Raw genomic sequence first — 19488 nt, forward strand, 5'->3', positions numbered from 1 at the left:
GTGTATGTGTGTGTCTTTGGAAAGGGCCCAGTGTAAAGCGGGATGAAGGCAGGCCTTGATGGAGAGATGTGGCACTAGCCTGGGGGCTCGCTCCACTGTGAGGGTAGTTAGCTCGCTGCACACCGCCATCATTAGGGACTAGGGCACTTGTGCTGGGAAGGTGACACACAAGCCTACATCCAGATAGCAGCACATACACATAACACCTGTATATATGCGGCACCTCTCCTCTGCAGCTCTCTCTCTTAGTCTTGGCCTCTCACTTGCTCCCAGGTTATTTCTGCTCTGTAATCACTGAGACTGAGTCCACACATGAAGCACTATTTAGCAGAGGTGCAGATCAGACTGTTATCGTTATGACAATAGATGCATTTGACAATAATCAAGCTGTAAGTAAACTTTGCAGTATTTTTCTGTAAAGGATAGATGGCGTTGTTAATCAATACCCGTGATCTAATGGTAATTGCGGAGATTTCTCTTTCCAAAAACATTTTCAGGCCCATTTTCTCTGCACGGCCAGTGCTGAGCTGACAATATCGGCTGCCTAAAGAGGTCGATTGAACCTGCATTATCCGATTTTATGACCACTTGGGGGCAGTGGAAACAAGCTGTCAATACAACATTGACATAGTATCACCTTATGAAGTTGATGTGATGAACTTGTTAGCAAACAGTTGCTTAAAGCTTCAGTAAGCAGAAAGGTTTTGGCTTCATTGGGCAACAATTCCATAATAACCTTTCAGCATATTGTAATTCAAGTGTGATAGAATGGATGGAGACGAGGACATAAAGTTGAGAAGAGGTGGACCTGAAATACACTATTGTCTGAAACTGCAACAGTCAAATGACATGATTTTTATATTTGAATGATTGTGTGTCTGTAATGTGTTTTTTTTTGTTTGCGTTTGTCCTCCAGAAAACGCTGCTGGAGAAGCTGGAGTACCATCATCGGTTGAGTTCAGTGATTGAAGCAAAGCCCGGGCTATTGATTGCAGTTTTACGGTATGTCATAAAAATGTCATACAATAATATCATAGTATAGTATGCCATGAAAGCGTCATAAAAATATCATACTATAGCATGCCATAAAATGCCATGAAAATATAATAGAACATCATGGTAAAGTATGCCATACAAATATCATTAAAAAGTCATAGTATAGTATGTCATAAACAAATCATGATATAGTATGTCAAAAAAGTATAGTAGGCCTTGAAAATGTCATTAAAAGTATCATACTATAATATGCCATGAAAGAGTAATAAAAAAGATCATCATAAAAAGTCATATAAAATTCACAGTATAGTATTTCATAAAAAATATCATGGTATGGTATGTCATAAAAAGTCATAGTATAATATGTCATAAAAATATCAGTGTGATATGTCACAAACAAAATTGTAAAAATGTTGTAGTATAGTATGCCAACATTTTTTTTTATAAAAAAGTCAGTCATAAAAATGTATATCATTATCTCTGTTGTCCAGAAATTCAGAATATCAGAAGGTGGAATTACAGCACATTTAAGAAGCTCATTTGTCTTCTTTGTTGGTTCTCAGAGAAAAGACATGATGTTTTGAGGGAGGAGCAGAGCAGCAGACTGGATGGAGACAAGGACATCAAGGTGGGGAGATGTGGACCTGGAAAACACGACCTGCAACAGCTAAACGATGAGATGTGATCGGGACGAGAGCGTATAGTAGTATAGTATATTAAAAACAAGTCATTAGAAAGCATTGTATAGTAAATCAAATAAGTTGAAAAAATTCAGTGTAGTAGGTTGTAAAAGTCATAAAAAAATCATAGTATAGTAGGTTGAAAAGTCAGAAAGAAGTCATAGTATATTATGTTGAAAAAAGTAATAGCATAGTATGTCAAAAAAAGTTATAGTATGGTATGTTGAAAAAAGTCATAGTATAGTATGTTGGAAAAAGACTCGTAAACAATTGGTGTAGTTTGTCAAAAAAAAGTCATAGTATAGTATGTCGAAAAAAAAGTAATTGTAGTGTGTCGAAAAAAAAGTAATTGTATAGTATGTCAAAAAAAGTCATAGTGTAGTATATCGAAAAATAAAATAAAATCATAGTATAGTATGTCAGAAAAAAAGGCTTTAAAAAGTCACAGTATAGTATGTCAACAAAAATTCATAGTATAGTATGTCGACAAAAACTCATCGTATAGTATGTCGAATGAAAACTCATACTATAGAGTATGAGACATACTATACTAAGACTTTTTTATAACTTTTTTCCGACATACTACACTATAACTTTTTTTTTTGACTTTTTCCGACATACTAGGATTTTTTTTCACCTCTTTTCCGACAATCTATATTCTGACATTTTTTTTATACATTCTATACCATGACCTCTTTTTTTCGACATACTATATTAAGAATTTTTTATGACTAGTTTTGACATACTATAATATAACTTTTTATTCGACAAACGATACTATGACTTTTTTATGACTTTTTTATCCGACATAATTTTACCATGACTTTTTTTTTTCGACATACTATACTATGACTTTTTTACGCCTCTTTTCCAACATACTATAAATGCCTTTTGTTTTTACTTATTATACTATGACTTTTTTTTTGGACATATTATTCTGTGACCTTTATTTGACAAACTACACTATGACTTTTTTTCGACGTACTATACTATGACTTTATGACTTTTTTCGACATACTATACTATAACTTTTTATGACTTTTTTCGACATACTATACTATGACTTTTTTATTTCTTTTGTTTCAACATACTGTACTATGACTTTTTTCAACATACTATACTATGACCTTTTCCACATACTATACTATGACTTTTTATTCGACAAACTATACTATGACTTTTTTTTCCGACATAATTTAACCATGAATTTAAAAAAAAAGTCATAGTATAGTATATCGAAAACATTTCATTGAAAAAAAGTCATGGTATAGCATGTCGAAAGATTTCATGAAAAAAAAGTCATAGTATAGTATGTCGAAAAATGTCACGAAAAAAAAGTCATGGTATAGCATGTCGAAAAATTTCATTAAAAAAAAGTCATGGTATAGCATGTCGAAAAATTTCATTAAAAAAAAGTCATGGTATAATATGTCGAAAAATTTCATTAAAAAAAATCATAGTATAGTATGTCGAAAAATTTCACCAAAAAAGTCATAGTATAGTATGTCGAAAAATTTCACCAAAAAAAGTCATAGTATAGCATGTCGAAAAAGTTTCATGAAAAAAAGTCACTGTGTAGCATGTCCAAAAATTTCATGAAACAAAAGTCATAGTATATCATGTCGAAAAATTTCATAAAAATAAAAAAAAAAATCATAGTATAGCATGTCCAAAAAGTTTCATGAAAAAAAAGTCATAGTATATCATGTCGAAAAATTTCACCAAAAAGTCATAGTATAACATGTCGAAAAATTTCATGAAAAAAAAGTCATAGTATAGCATGTTGAAGGATTTCATAAAACAAAAAGTTATAGTATAGCATTTCGAAAACATTTCATGATAAACAGTCATGGTATAGTATGTCAAAATATTCATCAAAAAAGTCATAGTATAGCATGTCAGAGCATGACGGAAAAAGAGGCGTAAAGTATTGGTACAGTATGTTGAAAAAAGTCATAGTATAGTATCTTGAAAAAAAGTGATAGTATGTCAAAAAAAGTCTAGAAAATCATGTCGAGAAAAGTCATAATACAATATGTATAAAAAAGTCAGTACAGTATGTTGGAAAAGGGTCATAGTATAGTATGTAAAAAAAAAAAGTATGTTGTCATAATATATTTTATTCATAGAGCGCTTTTCAAGGTACTCAAGGACACTTTACAAATGTTAAAAATAATGATATAAAACTGCATGCTAAAATATACAACAGACAACATTAATCACTAGTTAAAAGCAAAATAGTGGGATTTGGTTTGGGATTTGAATGTTGACAGATTGGTGCAGTCTCTGATATGTTTGGGTTTTGAGTTGCAGATGGAGTTGGCAGATATCAAGAAAGCTCTGTCGTCCCAGGTCTGGTGCTTGGTCCTGAGTGGTGAAGACAGGAAGTTTGCATCAGAGGAGCGGAGGCTGCAGGTCGGTGAGGTAAGAGACAGCCTGGTTATGGAGGGCTTTGTGAGGAGAAGAACTTTGAATTGGATCCGTTATGGGACAGGGAGCCAGTGGAGGTTCTGGAAAACGGGTCGAAAAAAGTCATGAAAATGTTATAGTATAGTATGTTGATAAAAAGTCCTAGTATGCCAAAGATAGTCATAGTTAGGTATGTACGTAGAATGTACATAGTATGAAAAAAGGTCATACTACATACGTCGAGAAATGTTTAAAAAGTCATAATATAGTATGTCATAGTATAGTATATAGAAAAAATAACAAAAGCTATAGTATGTAGAAACATTTTTTAAAAGGCGTTGCATAGTATGTGAAAAAAATTCATAGTATCGTATGTCAAGAAAAGTAATAAGGTATGACGAAAAAAATAAAAAAGTTATAGTATGTGGAAAAAAGGTCATAGTATAGTATGTCTAAGTTTCTTTTTTTTTTAAAGTTGTACCATAGTATGTAAAAAAAAAAATTAAAAAGTCGTTGCATAGTATGTCAAAAAAAAGTCATAGTATATTATGTCAAAAAAATAGAAAATAGTCATTGTATTATATTGAAAAAAAGTCTATGTCAAAAAAAACTTATAGTATGTTGAAAAATTAAAAAATCATAGAAAAGTTTGTCAAAAAAAATTAAAAAGTCTAATAAATATAGTATGTCGAAACAAAGTCATAGTATATAATGTCGAAAAAGTAAAAAAGTGATAGTATAGTATGTGGCCATTTTTTTAAAAAGCAATAGCATACTGTGTCGAAAAAATAAAAGTGATAATGTAGTATATCGGAAAAAAAGTCATAAAAATTCATAGTATAGTATGTAGAAAAAAGTCATAAAAAAGTAGTTGCATAGTATGTTGAAAAAAAGTCATAGCATAGTATGTTGAGAAAATTAAATAAAAGTCATGGCATATTATGTCAAAAAAAATAAAAGTCATAGGATAGTATGTTGAAAAAAAATCATAATATAGTATGTCAAAAAAATTAAAGTCGTAGTATAATATGTCAACAAAATAAGTCATGGGAAATTATGTCGAACAAATTTAAGGAAGTCATTAGATAGTATGTCTTAAAAAAACCTCATAGTATATAGTGTCGAAAAAATAAAAAAAACTCATAGGATAGTATATCAAAAAAACTTAAAAAGTCATAGGATAGTATTTCGAAAAAATGTTATAGTACAGTATGTTGAAAAAAGTCATAAAGTAAGTAAAAAAATAGATTCATAGTAAAGTTTATATTTGTACACTATCTGTATTGTTGAAAAAAGTAATAAAAAAGTCAGTATAGTATGTCGAAAAAAATATTATGAAGTCATGGTATAGTATGTGGAAAATGTCATTTAAAAAGTCTTAGTATAGTATGTCAGAAAAATAAGCTAGAAAAAAAGTTTTCACAACAGATTTCACAAAAAACTACAAAAAGTCATAGTATGTCATAAAAAGATGTCATAATATAATACACTTTTACTGTGTGACCCTCAATCATATATGCTGGCTTCCTAAATTGGCACAGAAAGCCTGTTATAGTAGTTGGCACATATGTATGTGAGTGTGATGCAAATTCTTATATCTTCCTTCCCTTCTTTTGAAGAGAGTTCAGAGTTTCCAGACCAAGACTGAGGCTGACTAAGTGTCTTCATCCACGTCACTGCACCACATACAAATTGAACCTACATTCTCCAATCCCTCAACCAATCTTCTATCACCCTGAGCTTTTAAGTGTCAAATTCTCAACTTCTAATTTAATCTTTTATTTATTCATACTTTGAATCGCTCTGATTGGTTGTTTATTACAGAAATGGTCTCTGGGACTTGTAGTTAACTGTTGCATTTATTTATTTAACTTGCTAAAGTAAAAATGTCAGATCTTGTTACTTACTGAGGATTTAACTCTGAGTTTTATGTTCATCCATGTGTTGAAAATGTCCTGACAATCACCTGATGTTAAAATCTATTAACATATCTTTTTCAACTGAACCTCTAACGAAATAAATACTGAAATACTTTTCTTTGTTGGGTGCACTGGTTCCTTTCATTTCATGCTGTAACACTTATTTTCATCCAGTGTTGATTAAATAAATGTTATAAAAATCAAAAGGATGGCAAGTGTTTGCAGTTTTGGCATTTATGTGATATAGGGCACGGCTTCTCAACCTTTTGTAACTTGAGGCCCACTTCTGATTAATAAACAATTTCTGAGGACCACCTTCCCAAATAGATGACAAACTGGGCTATAAATATGTGTTATGTCACTTCCAGGTGTAATGACCCACATAAATATTCAGCTTACCCTCACCCATCACTGCCATCCAATATGAATCCAAAGTATTTAGGGTCATATTTCTTCAACACACTTGTTGGAGCTTTTACTGGAGCAGGGTCAAGGGACCCCTTTGAAAATGGCCATGCCAGTTTTTCTTCGCCAAAATTTAGTATAACTTTTGGAGCGTTATTTTCGTTCTCTTCCCGACAAGCTAGCATGACATGGTTACCAATGGATTCCTTCGATTTTTTTAGTTTCATATGATACCAGCATCTTCACTCTAGCTTTAAAACTGAGCCACTATGACCTCTGAAAGACAGAATAGCGGACGATTTTAAAGAGATTACTCTAACCATTTGAAGTACCTCCGTGGCCCCCTATGTGGCGCTCTGAGGCCCACCAGGGGGCCCCGGCCCACCGGTTGAGAATAGCTGATATAGGCAATACTATTGTTTCCAATAAAATGTGTTTGGTATATCTAATATCCTTGGTTATATTTGGAAAGTAGACTGTAATTATAATGCTTTACGGATGGGCTTTCTTTTGCATTATGGCTTATGCTTTTGCCCAACTGTTGCCACATGACCTTCGGTTACATCAGACGTTGTGGCATTTGATCCTAAAGGAGGACAGCAAGTTTATGAGAGAAACTGAAGCCGGAAAAAGGCTCTCCACGTTGTGGTCTGAATTGCTGAAATGTTCTCCGATGGAACATCCCTGCACTCCCTGTTGCTTATCCCTCTCCTCTGTGTACTCGATCGCTGCTTTCATTGTCCCTCTTTTTCCGAATCCATTGTAGTGCAATACACACAATATGGCCTTAATGGGGCCAAAATCTTTCTGATTAAAGGTGGCCTTGTTACTGGCACACAACAGGATAGTCCTTTAGGGAAAGCATTGTGCACCAAATTGTACCAAAATTTCCCTTGTGAGGTAGCCCTTATTTATTTCTTAGATAAAAGAGACGCTTTCATATTGGAGGAAAGAGAAAATCTCTCAAAATACCCACCTTTCATGTGCATCATTTTGTTCTTCAAGGTTAGAGGGCAATTGTTACTGAATAAAGAGTGGGGCGATTCTTTCAAAAAATAGTTTCGGAAAAGAGAAGGATATTTAGTCTACAAGTTACTCGTTGGTATGTATTAAAATGGATGAAAAATAGGTGTAACATTTCTAAAGGCAAAAATGCTTTTAGTTTCAAGGCTCCTGCCATCCAGGAGTTCTTTGTGTTTGTGTTTACTCTGTTTATCAAGAACTGGATTTTTTTCATGTATTTAGCTGAAGCTGCATGCAGCTCATATAGCAACATATGGCAAACACGTAGCAACAAATAATCTTAAATTAGTTCCCCTAACAAAGTAAAAAAAGGCGGAAAAAGGATGCATCCAATATCAAAAATAGATTTAATTTGCAAAATTCATTTAAATGACTCGTGACTTTTTCTTCTGCCAATCTTTAAAATGTTTTTTTTGTTTATTTTAGCAAGTTTACTCTAAACTGACAAGAGCCAAAAGTGACGGCATCCACATGAGACCTGTGATTGAAATACTGTAGCACCACAATCCTCTTTTAAGTTAATGTAGGCCAGATCCTACACTTTGTCAGTTTGCAGTGATTCTGCTAATGTAGGCTGTACTCTTTCTCCTAAAAGCACTTGTTGAGAAACATTCAGACCTTGCTGTACGGTATTTTTTTCTTACAATGACCCCTTTGTTGCCATCTTCTTCTTCACATTCTTCTCCTATAGAGTGCAAACTTCGAATAAGTATTGACCTGACCTCAGAATCCTTTGCCTCCTCCTACAATCCTGCAAAAAAAAAAAAAAAAAAATCAATTTACTCCAGTTCATCCTTGGACACTTAAATCTTGAGATCATGAGATACGGTCAAGAACTCCATTGCTGTTTGAACCAATGAATGTTGTTGGCAGAGCAGTGGTCTTCTTTAGGGAGCAGCGCATAAAGGTGCATACGGAGGTTTGCTCCTCCCTGATGAAGGTCAGGGCTTCAATGCATTGGTTCCAATATGTTCTTTTGAACTATCCGTGCATTTCAGGCTTTGTAATTTTTGTAATTTCAAGAGCATTACAAGATCTCCTTTCACGAGAAAGAGCCAAACTAAAGAGCACCTTCGAAAACTCGCCGATACACAGAAAGCGAATAGCAACCCTCTGTCTTCTTTTCTTTCAACTTAACATTAAACCTAATTGGGGTGAGAGGAGGAATGTCATTATGGAGGACAACATAAATCTGCGAATATGAAGCCGTATGAAAATATGTCATCTTCAGCAAAGGAGATTGTAGATGTTTATACTTTAAGCTGCGGCCATTCCTTCAACCTTTCAATTTTGTTCTACTACCGTGATCAGGGTCATGGGTATACGTCTCTTTTTTTAATAACATCCGAAACAAAACCTTTTTGTGTTTTATTTGTTGTAACCTAGGGGACATATTTAATGTTCTGCAATGTTTTCTGATTTGTATGCTTGCCTGCAGCGATGGCCTTCAACATTGTTCCTCCATGCCACACTGACATCAAAAAACATCATTTCTTTACTCAGGTATACAATGCCTTTCCTGCTTCTTGAAATGTAATAAAACCGTCACGGACGCTCGCGTGTTATACGTTGCTAGTCTAATGGTTTATAGTTCAAGGGTATAGCCCACACAAATGCATTAAGTGTGCATATTGTATACACTCAAAGGGAACAAAGAAGAGTCCCACGTTTGCTTGATCACAACTGAACCCATCCCCCTGGTTTCACTTCTTCTTTGCTTGGTATTCACTAGAGGACGGTCTATACATTATGGCTCTGTTCAAGTACAACATGCACGCTGTATTTCGAGCTACACTTTCATACTTTTTCCGTTGTTTGCTTGAATACTTTGTAGATTCAAGAAAACTTCAAATAAATAAGAAATCATTGCTTCTCTCCACAGCGTATACGGAGTGAATCCATAAGATGCTGCAGTCACTTGCCAGCGTGTACACACAAAGACTGTTGTCTTGCAAAGCTGTTGTTGATCCATTCAGAACGTCAATCAAGTGGAGACCAACCCGAACAACACAGCCGGCATTGACTGCAATGTGTGTGCTGCTTCTAATAGACCATTTCACAGTTGTAAATGTGTCCCAGTTTATTTCCCGTTGCAGCGTATGTGAATGACATCAGCTGACAGGAAGTGAGCGTGGACCCAAGCTGTTGTCAAGCAATGCAATTCTGTTGAAACCATAGATATAAAACAGTAGACGCGACATTACGTCATCACTAATGGGATAAACGTCCGCCATCTTACCTGGGTATTGTATACCGGAAAAAACGGCAAATCAGGAAAAGACTGATTGTAATTGCCTATAGCCTATAATACTGAATCTATTTAGGATAAAAGATATTGCTTAATATAGTATATTAGCCATTCAGAATAACAAAATCATATTAAGTTAAGGCAAAATGATAATTGCTGCAATATAAATGCACAATTATGAGATAATCTTCATGATTAAAAGCATGATTTGTTCTCTTGGAGCTATAATAATCAAAATTCTACCAAAATCTTTAACTTTTGGTTCATTTTAGACAAACAGAGTTGTCTTACACTCATTACTTTGAATTAAAAAGATGTATTATAAGGACAACAAAAGCCTCTTTCACCCTAGGTGAAGGAGTTTAAAACTGTACCAAGGTAGGATGGGCGCCACATGTTTCCATCCTGGAATAGCAAGTCATTAGAGCATGTCACATCTACTGTTTTATATCTATGGTTGAAACGGTCTGTATAGAACTACTGAGAGAACATTTCACAGATGAAACAGCAAGAAATTGACCGTATAACCAACGCAAAATTAAATAATTACGTTCCATAACATCCAACAACCTATGTATTAAAAGAGGCTTTGAAGTGCTGAATGTGTTGATGTCCGAATACACAATACACACAGCAATGTACAAGCCCCTTTGTCAGCAGCCTTGTTTAAGTGTTCATCAGCAAGTCGCTCCAGAGGTGCTGCTCTGAGCTAATCCTGAACTCTGGCCTCCACGTAGACGGAGGCAAGGGAATCGAGAGGTTCCCTACGGGGATCTGACAAATATCACTTTATTATTAATTTTCTGCTAGAGGTCCATTTGCATGACGCACTGGTATGGCTGAACAGGGCCAGAGAGTGGAGGCAAAAGGGGATTTGTTTTATGTAAGTGTTAGTGATCGGAGCATCAGAACAGAACTTTTTTTGTACAGTAGTTCTTGCACTCTCCTCCAGTTTCCAGCATGGTCCTGTAGCCTTCTTTATCTACAAATGTATGCACAATGTAGTCTTCTTTGTCCTCTTTTTTGATACTTGGCACTACAATGCATCTTCGGTGTTGTGGGCAGTTGAATACAGATATATTCTGAGACCTATTTATGTACTGCATGTGTTACAGTGTGGACATAGATCGATTTCAGACGCACGTTCAAATGTACTATACATATAGCACAACACGGTTGATTTGCCATGTGCTTCATGCCTTGCAATAGGTTCAGTTCGTACCTCACAAAGAGTACCAAATACTGACAGTGATCCTCCTCTCTGTCTATATGTATGCATGGCCGGCCTTGTGCAGAGGTGTATTTAGTGGAGAATTAAATCACAAAGGCTCATACAAGCTGCTATATCGAGATGCATTTTGACGCTTGTTGTGAACTTTAGTTTGTCTGAGCTGGAGCACACTCTGGTCAGTGTCAACATCTGGACACAAGACTAAAGAATAAATGATACATAAGTAGCTTCAATATTTGTTTATGTACTAAGATCTGGACAAAAACTGATTTTTAAATGATGACCCAGCATTATTAAGCTGTAAATTAAATAAGAAAGGGTACTCTGACCTCGCTGATATTTCTGTTAAACAGAGAGAAGAACCTCTGTGGTAAGTATCCCAGGTGTACTCTGACACGACAACACTACAGAGAGAAAAATTAGGAAACATGAGTTTGCACTTATCTTGGAGAACGTCATAATGTGGGGAGTTTAATAAGATTTTCTAATTCTGACATTTTGAACAAACATATTTCCTGACAAAACATTCACTCACACAGTTTGTTTGTTTTCTAAATTGCACACGATTGATTTGCCTGCAGACTGTGAACATAATTAGATATTTATTCTCTTTCATTAGATGTCTCCTGGTATTATTTTTTTAGCTGTACAGTCCAATATTCACATTAAAAAAATTCCACATCATTTGCGATAAAGTATCGGTGAGTAAATGCAGTTTAGGGATCTCTGTGATCATATGAATGAAACATTCTCACCATGAAAAAAAAAAGGTTTATTATCTTTACAACAACCAGTAAATTGGAAATTGCTGAGGATCTTTCAGAACAAGTGGAGAAAACACTTGATCAGAACTCTGTTGTTTATGACTTATTAGATGGCTAAGTGAGTGAATTTGATGTGAAATAGTAATTGGCTTAAAGCTGCATATAAAATAACAGATATGAAGCATTTTAGGTACACAAAGTACTGAAAACGGTGGAATTTTTGTGTGTTTCTTGAGCTGAACTCTACTAAAAGTCTAATTTTATTGCATTACATTTTTGACAATTAGAGTTGGGAACACAATGAGCTTCTCATTGATCATTTCTTGCTTTCTGTTGGTGCTTACACAAGAAACACTGTGTAAACTCTCTTTACAAGGTTGCTGGGTTTGAATACTACTAATTTGGCCATTGCATTTCATGAAACCTGATACAGTATTTCCAATTTTTAATTGCAATGTCATAATTCTCTATTAGACTTTTACTTTAAGGTATCTAAAACACTGTCATATTCTCTGTTATGAACTGTAGAGGAGAACTGCAGCTGAATAAGAGCTATTTGCCGAGACGCTGTTAAAACACTTTCTTAGGTCGCTGCACCTGCCAGAGAATTTCCGAATAAAAGGAAGACACAGATGTGCACATACTAAGTTGCTTTTATTAATACAGAACTGCATGCTACAGAGACTGTACAGCATAAACATTTATTCATTACAAAAAAACATGGTTTTGGAACCATTTAAAATAACAGGAAAAACAAACAAACAAAAAGATAAGAGCATAAAATAGAACAGGAACATCACAGCCGTTAAGGAAACATTCAAACTATTTATCATTAGCATCTTAATAAACCAGAGAAGAAATCGACAGATTACAGTCGCGTCATGTCAACTACAATGGCACCGAGTGGATGATTCTCTTGTAGCTTTTTTTACAGCCTCTTGCAACATCAACATGCCTATTTTTTCTATCTACCTATATGTAGTAGTGTACTTAAAAGTGGCAGTTTGTGTATTTTTTTGTATTTAATAGTTTTTTTATGAACCTCCTAATATACATAATTTGGCCCTTGTGGGTTTATACAGTATGATGTCCGCCTTTTTATTAAGTTTAAATTTTAATATTTGACAATTTGCTACCAAACACATTTGTTATAGCAACATTTATACTACATACATAGCAATCTATGTAACGTCACAGCAAAGAATGGTATCGAAATAAAAAAAACAAACGACAAAAAAAAAAGAAAAAAAAAAAAGAGGATCCCTACAGCATGGTTAGAGGGGCAGAGAAAATTATCACAAAATTTGGCACGGAAAATCTGTACACGAATCTACAGTCGGAGAGATGTGACTGTGCAATAAAAAAGAAGGGCTTTAGACACTTTTCCAACTACTGAAGACACGGCACCCACTGTCTTGTTTCAAGTTTTCTTTTCTTCTTTTTTTTTGTAAAATGGCTTATAGACGCATTTCTTGAAATGAAGTTGTGCATACTTCTGTTCATGAGATCTACACAGTACACTGAGTGGAATCCAGGTTTTCAGCGAGGAAAGAAATCAATAACAAAAGATTTGCCTTTTAAAACCTCCGTGTAAAAATGGATCATTCATATATAAGTCGCTTACCTTAAGAAAAAATATTTGTACAATGTATTAAGAAAAAAAAAAGTCAAAAAGAGACACGTACAAGATACAACAAGCAATCTCTAAAGCAATAAATACTACTGGTCCTAGCGTTGTGACATTTTGAATTTAATACCCCCCAACCCTCCCCACCCCGACTTCCCCTCAAGCCCACCCAACTTGCCTGACTCCACCCCAAAGGTAAACAACAAAGAAAAAAGACAACGCAGTGGAAGAATGCATATTTAACACAGTAATCCCCCCCCTCCCCATTATTCTGTACATTTAAACAAGAACAAGTAACATCACAATTAAAGTTGTTCCTCGGAGAGGTGTCGCCGCCAGCCTCATGCCCTCCTAGAGTTTGAACAGATGTCAAATGATTGGTTCGCAAGCTCGTATTTAATACAAATAAAGAAGGAGAACCAACTCTTTCAAGAAAAGGGCTCACTGAATAATCTAGCCTACCTTTTTATATCCGTCTTTTAAACATTTTGAAGTTGAACTAGATAATTTTTCTGTTTGCACTGTTTAACACTACAAAAAAAAAAGACAAAACAAAAGTCATAAAAATTTTGGCAGATTCACAAAGCTATACTACAGCTCATTGTATCATTTCCTTATAATAATTAGATTTTTTTTGATAATGACGGGTCAAATATTGACCAATGAACTTTAATAAAACAAAACTAAAAATTTCAAAGCCGTGTGGCACAGAAACATAAAGAGAAATGAACCGACAGCAAGTGAAATATAGCAGAGAGAGGGCCGAGAAAGGTGTGTGAGAGTGTGTATGTGTGTGTATGTGTGTGTGTGTGTGTGAGAGAGTGTACAGAGCTAGAAAAGAGGAGAAGAATAGGGTAGACTATTCTATAGACTTGGTCACTAGCGACAGAGGCTGAGGGGCCGTGGAGGAGAGGAGCGAGTGGGAATGACACAGCGATGCCGAGGGCCGGGCCATTGAGGACGCCACAGAGGAGCCCGGCTGCCGCGAGGACGAGACGTCGCCGTGCTCCAGGGCTCCGTTGTGGGAGGAGGCGCCGGGCGTTTTCCTAGCTGCGGCGGAGTTTCCCAGCTGAACCAAAGATGGCGGTGGAGGCCCAGCCAGGAGGTGCGGGTGGTGGAGTGGCTGGTGGGCCGGTTTCATAGTCAGTGAGAGAGGTTGCATTTGTTCAGTCTGAGGTTTGGACTCTTTTGAGGAGGGGGAGGGGACCACGGAGGAGGGGGAGGATGGGGGGGAGTCTAGTAAGCTTCCGTCCGTAGAGGGAGGACTGGCACAGCTGCCTTCACCTTGGATGTAGCGAATGCACTTTTTTTTTCTCCTGAGGGACAAGGCAAGAGAGAGAGAGCATCTTTTAGCATCACATCTTCAAACCGCATCGCCTCTTAGCACTGCTGCCGACTTAAATGCACCTTTGCCTTTTTTTTAAATCCATTACTTGAAACTGGTTTTTAACATAGCAAATAACATGTTACAGGTGCATTTAAGTAGCTCGTGCTAAGACAAAAAGGTGGTATAGAAATGATTTTCCAAATACTAAACCATCAGACAAGGACAGACATGGAGGAAAGATCACAGGTGAAGCAGCTGGACAGGAAGCAGCAGGGAAATGAAAAAGCACACATGATGATGATGATGATGATGAGAGAAGATCAGATGGAGTAATGGTTGCTCTCTGGATGTAAACTCAGCCTTTTCTTACAGGCAGAGATACAGCTGGGGGATCAGCCTGTTCTCTCCAGCAACACTGTGAGGTTACTGGACCCGTCTCACTCGTCTCCCTCTATCTGGCCCTACTCTCTCTTCTCCTGAGGGGACAGAGTTTGGATATGAGGCGTAAAAAAAAAAAAGTCCACACTACTCCGCATCTGCCCCAAAGACACAAGTGTGTGTGTGTGCGTGAGGGGTCAAGGCATCATGTTTGCATTCCTGCCTGAGGTCGGGACCCCTCCCCCTGCCTCCTGAGTCCTGAGGCCAGGCCCGTTTCAGCGCTCGGTGGAACCGGATGAGCGAGCATGAGAGGAGAGGGGGGGGGTGAGTTAGGAGAGAAGAGGATTGTTGCATTTGTCTGTGGTGACTCTGCTGCGAAGGCTGCGTTCAGATTTGGTTAAGGGGGAATCTCTGCCCACCTCATCTTTACCCTGACCCTGGCAGTGACCCCTCTCTCAGCTCTCCACTCTATCACAAGGATGCCTGAAGGCCATGGAGTGTTTAAGACTCACAGGGACAAGGAGTAGGTGAAAAGAAGAAGGTGTTTAAAAAAAAAAAAAAAAAAGGCTTTTGAGGCTGATCTACTGTTTAATTATCAAATCCGACCTTTTCCTGTAATTCTGAAGGGGAAATAGTAAATACAAACAAAGAGAGCAGATTACTGTGAATGAAAAGGAAGAGGGACATTAACATCACATAAAAAAAGGGCTCACGAAACCTTGATCGCATGCTAGGGGTGAAAGACAAGCATGCATTTCCGATAAGCTCGACAGTACAGGCACACAACACCGGACAATATAGGAAAAAGTCTAGAAAAGAGTGGGGATCAGGCTTTTAGTGCATTCTGCACTGATACTGCAGCGCCGGGGTGGTGCGGAGTATCGACCCGCCGTAAAAAGGTATCATTTGCCACTACATAGACATCTTGCTCTCGATAACTGTCTGTCAAACTGCAACAAATGAGCTAATATCCATTTTTTAACAGACATATCGATTCATAGTATGTGCCCGTGTACGTTATTGATTTTCCTGTCTCGGGGGAAATTACACCAGATGCATCTTTTAGGAAATGGAGCCCAGAGAGAACTTTTAACCTCTCGGCTCCTAAAACGAAGACTGGATTATCACGCTTTCCCGTCTCCTGATCTGCTATTATTGTTTAAAGAATAATGCAGTATTTTTTTGATAATGTGTGTTTCAGCTTGGAGGGAAATAAGAGAGAGCCAAGGAGTGGAAACACCAACAATGGCGGACTTTGTGGAGATGGGGCAAGTGTGATGTCCTACTTATTTGAATTTTTATACCAAAAAAAGTGTTGATGTCTTGTTGGATATTCAGCACATTTGCAATTGTGGCAAAAACTTGAGCCGTGCCCTTTGAAATTGGCTTATAAACTGCTAAGAATGACCTCAAAATAGAAAAATCTTCTGAAAAAATTCAGATTAATTCGAGCCGTCCCCTTTAAACGAATAAAACAACACAAATGAAACGTGTAGCAGCGTAAACAAACAATGTGTTGCGATGGTTGGGTGTTTGAAGAGTTGTGTCAAGAGAAAGAGGTGGGGCTGGGGGTGTGGTGCAAGCCGGACACAGAGAAGGGTATTACTTAGCAGAAACAAATACCTACCATGAAAATATTCCCAATTCAAAGACTGCTTGTGTCAGAACAGAAAGACAACAGGTAGGGACTAAGTAAGGGTTATTAAAGAGGAGTTTGGAGGAAGAAGAGGTGGAGAGGGAGGAGGAAGAGGGCACAGAAAAGAGTGTCACTGAGCAGGCCCTCAGAGAAAGCAGGGCTAAATTTGTAAGCATAACATTGTTATAAAAAAAGGACGCCAATTAGAACAAACATGACAGTTAAGATGGGAGGGAATTATCCACGGCATGGAGAGAAAATGGATTTCAACAAGTCGGATTGTAAGTGTAAATGTGATTCCAAATGACATTAGGGAAGATCAAGATATTTTTGTTGAGATGAAATATTCAGTAATCTTATTTAGAAATCCATTTTCTGCCACTGGGCTTGAACTGAGTTCAATGAGGAAAAAATTGCTGTGAGGGAATTTATAGCAGGAAGCTCCTCGGCGAGGAAAAAGGAGCAGAGGAGTTTGCCATCTGTTACCACACTGATGGAAACGCGTTTGAGAGGGATATCTGAGCAAATAATCAAGGAGGAGAAGAAGAAGCTGCTCATTGTGGATGTCTTCCTCCCATGTGGTTACTACAGCAGTTTTATACCTGCATGGTTTGCACCATAAACTCAGCTGGTCAAGCCCGAACAAGGCACGACACTTCTTTGGGGTATTTGCATCTGTTAGCCAAAGAGGTAGACACAAACATACACACAAGAGACAAATAACGAAAAGGAAAAAGAAAGAAAAAACAAAAATGGACACGTCATTGCACAGACAAAAACATGTAGCCAGGGCTTAGGTTTAGGCTGGCAAACACTGGGATGTCCTCCATATTGAACAAAGCCATCAGGCTTCCAGATCCTCCGAGCCCCGACCTGCCAGTTTAGACCAATCTCAGTGAGGCTTATTGTACTGTACACATCCTGCAATGAAACCCCCCACATCTTCATCAATACACACGCACAGACACCATTCATACAAACATTCCGCTGTTAATACCCTTCTTCCCAAAAAACAGGAGGTAAAAAAATCAAATAGTGGGAGCCTAGAGATAGACCGGCAGGGCGTGGCTGGAGGAAGCTGAGAGGTCACGATAGCCTGGCGGGACAGACAGACAGACAGAGGGAGGGGGGAGGAGGAGGAGGTGGAGAAGAGGAAGAAGAGGCAGCAGCGGCAGCAAGAGAGCGAAGGAGGAAGTCCCAGTGTACAGTTAGCCAGCCTTCACCTGGCCCCCGGCCGGTGCAAGCACACACCATACACACCTGCACGGGCCACACCAGTTATTCTGTTGGTCGAGCCCAAAGCGCGCTCGACACTTCTTAGGAGCGCTCAGGTCTGATGCCGCGACAGGGAGGGGGAAGCCAGCAGAGAGGAGGGGAAAAGAACCCAAAAACCAAAAACAATAAGGAACAGATATCAAAAAAAAGGAGGAGGAGGAGGAGGAGGAGAGAAATAAAGGAGAAAAAACAGGTAACAGTGAATCTATGAAGCTTGGCAGTGGCTCATTGTGCAAGAAATCCCCCCCCAAAAAACACCCGTAAAAGCCATTCTCAAGAGAATACACAATTAGTGTGTTTCAGACAAAAATCAAAACGCATGCAAATTATCATAAAAACGGAAACTTTTTAGTAATCTAAACTCTGGAGTTAAAGCTGAAGATAAGATGCTTGTTTGGTTTGAGAGGGTATAAATGCAGGTTACTGCTAGATGTTATCAGTGGTTTCAAAAAGTGCAAGGTGGCGGTAGTAGCAGACTGCTAAAACAGCATGGTCGTGAGTTAGCCCTACAGCCAGGGGAAGGATTAAAAAGGCTGGAACCTGAAGAGGGAATCTACTCCTTTAGACCTGGCATCAAACTGTTGACTGTTTTCCATCAACATTGGCTGCAGGAAAGCTGCCACTAGCTCTACCCAGTAGTGTTTGAGACCAGGTCTTGGCCGAGTAGAGGCAGATTTTTAAAAAGGGGGAGGAAGCCAAACTCATGCTGGCCTATAGGAAAGCGCAGCTACTGACAGATTAAGGAGGTTTACCCTGACATCACATCCTTCAGGTCATACTCCACCGTGATAACTTTATATAATCACTTCCTCAAGCATACTGTATTGTGATTATGCCAAAATACGGACTAGACTAAATAGAAACATGAGGAAACTAAATGAGATATAATCTAGCTTGAAGTCAAATAAACAACATTTTTAAAGAAAAGGAAAGCAGCAAACAAAGCAAAAAGTGCATATTTAGATATAGAATTTAATCTTTAAAAAAAATGCCTAATATTGCACAGTCATTTTTAAAATAAATAATATACATTGATAAATAAAAAAAGAAGAAAAAAAAAAAAACAAGTTAGTAATTTAATACTCAAAATGACATTAGCACCTGTAATCGGAGGGAGTGAAAGGCAAGGGTTTGGAAAATATTCTCTGTGTTCTGAAAAAAAAGAACAGATAGAGAGGCCTTCAAGAAGAAATCCGTCACCAAACGAGCGCAAAATACATAATAATAACAAAGCCGCCATTGCTTCCTCACAACACGATCAAGAAGAATATAAATCATAGGAATAGAAAAAATTAAAAAAAATAAAAAAATCATAGAATTAGCAAACCTCCTTAATTTTAAGTGATTTGTTTTTCTTATGTTGATATAAAAGCATGCATGAAAGCAAGCAAGGGAGCAGCCCAGCAAGCACACACACACACTACACACACACACATACACATAGTACAGTAGTGCAGTCTATCTGCAGGGCACAGGCATTATAAAACGGGGGCCACGCACACAACACTAGCAAAGTTAATGGCTCTCACAATGCTTCAACTTCACATTCTCAAAAACATACATATCACAA

At 37.4% G+C, this 19488-nt stretch overlaps 2 protein-coding genes across 43 annotated transcripts in view; one reads left to right on the plus strand and one right to left on the minus strand.

The window, feature by feature from the left end:
• The window catches only part of aldh18a1 (aldehyde dehydrogenase 18 family, member A1), a 75610-nt gene extending 69774 nt beyond the window's left edge, over positions 1–5836 (plus strand). Inside the window, exons 17-20 of one of the 6 annotated variants that reach the window (XR_005204719.1) lie at positions 917–975; positions 1560–1624; positions 3950–4091; positions 5705–5836. The gene's annotated coding sequence lies outside the window, so the exon portion shown is untranslated. Of the gene's footprint in view, positions 1–916; positions 976–1559; positions 1625–3949; positions 4101–5704 lie in introns of all 6 variants that reach the window. The other 5 variants (XR_005204721.1, XR_005204718.1, XR_005204722.1 and 2 more) reach the window with 5 other exon arrangements.
• A 6474-nt stretch (positions 5837–12310) lies between these two features.
• The window catches only part of tcf7l2 (transcription factor 7 like 2), a 97679-nt gene continuing 90501 nt past the window's right edge, over positions 12311–19488 (minus strand). For 15 of the 37 annotated variants that reach the window (XM_037754500.1, XM_037754483.1, XM_037754482.1 and 12 more), the window contains 3 exons: positions 19020–19070; positions 17904–17976; positions 12311–14618 (listed from right to left, as the gene is read on the minus strand). In XM_037754500.1, the coding sequence (XP_037610428.1) occupies positions 14162–14618; positions 17904–17976; positions 19020–19070 (581 nt within the window). In that variant the 3' untranslated portion in view covers positions 12311–14161. Of the gene's footprint in view, positions 14619–16634; positions 16696–17245; positions 17319–17903; positions 17977–19019; positions 19071–19488 lie in introns of all 37 variants that reach the window. The other 22 variants (XM_037754494.1, XM_037754489.1, XM_037754496.1 and 19 more) reach the window with 9 other exon arrangements.

Source organism: Sebastes umbrosus, chromosome 20 (genome assembly GCF_015220745.1).
Source record: "Sebastes umbrosus isolate fSebUmb1 chromosome 20, fSebUmb1.pri, whole genome shotgun sequence".
Lineage (NCBI taxonomy): Eukaryota > Metazoa > Chordata > Actinopteri > Perciformes > Sebastidae > Sebastes > Sebastes umbrosus.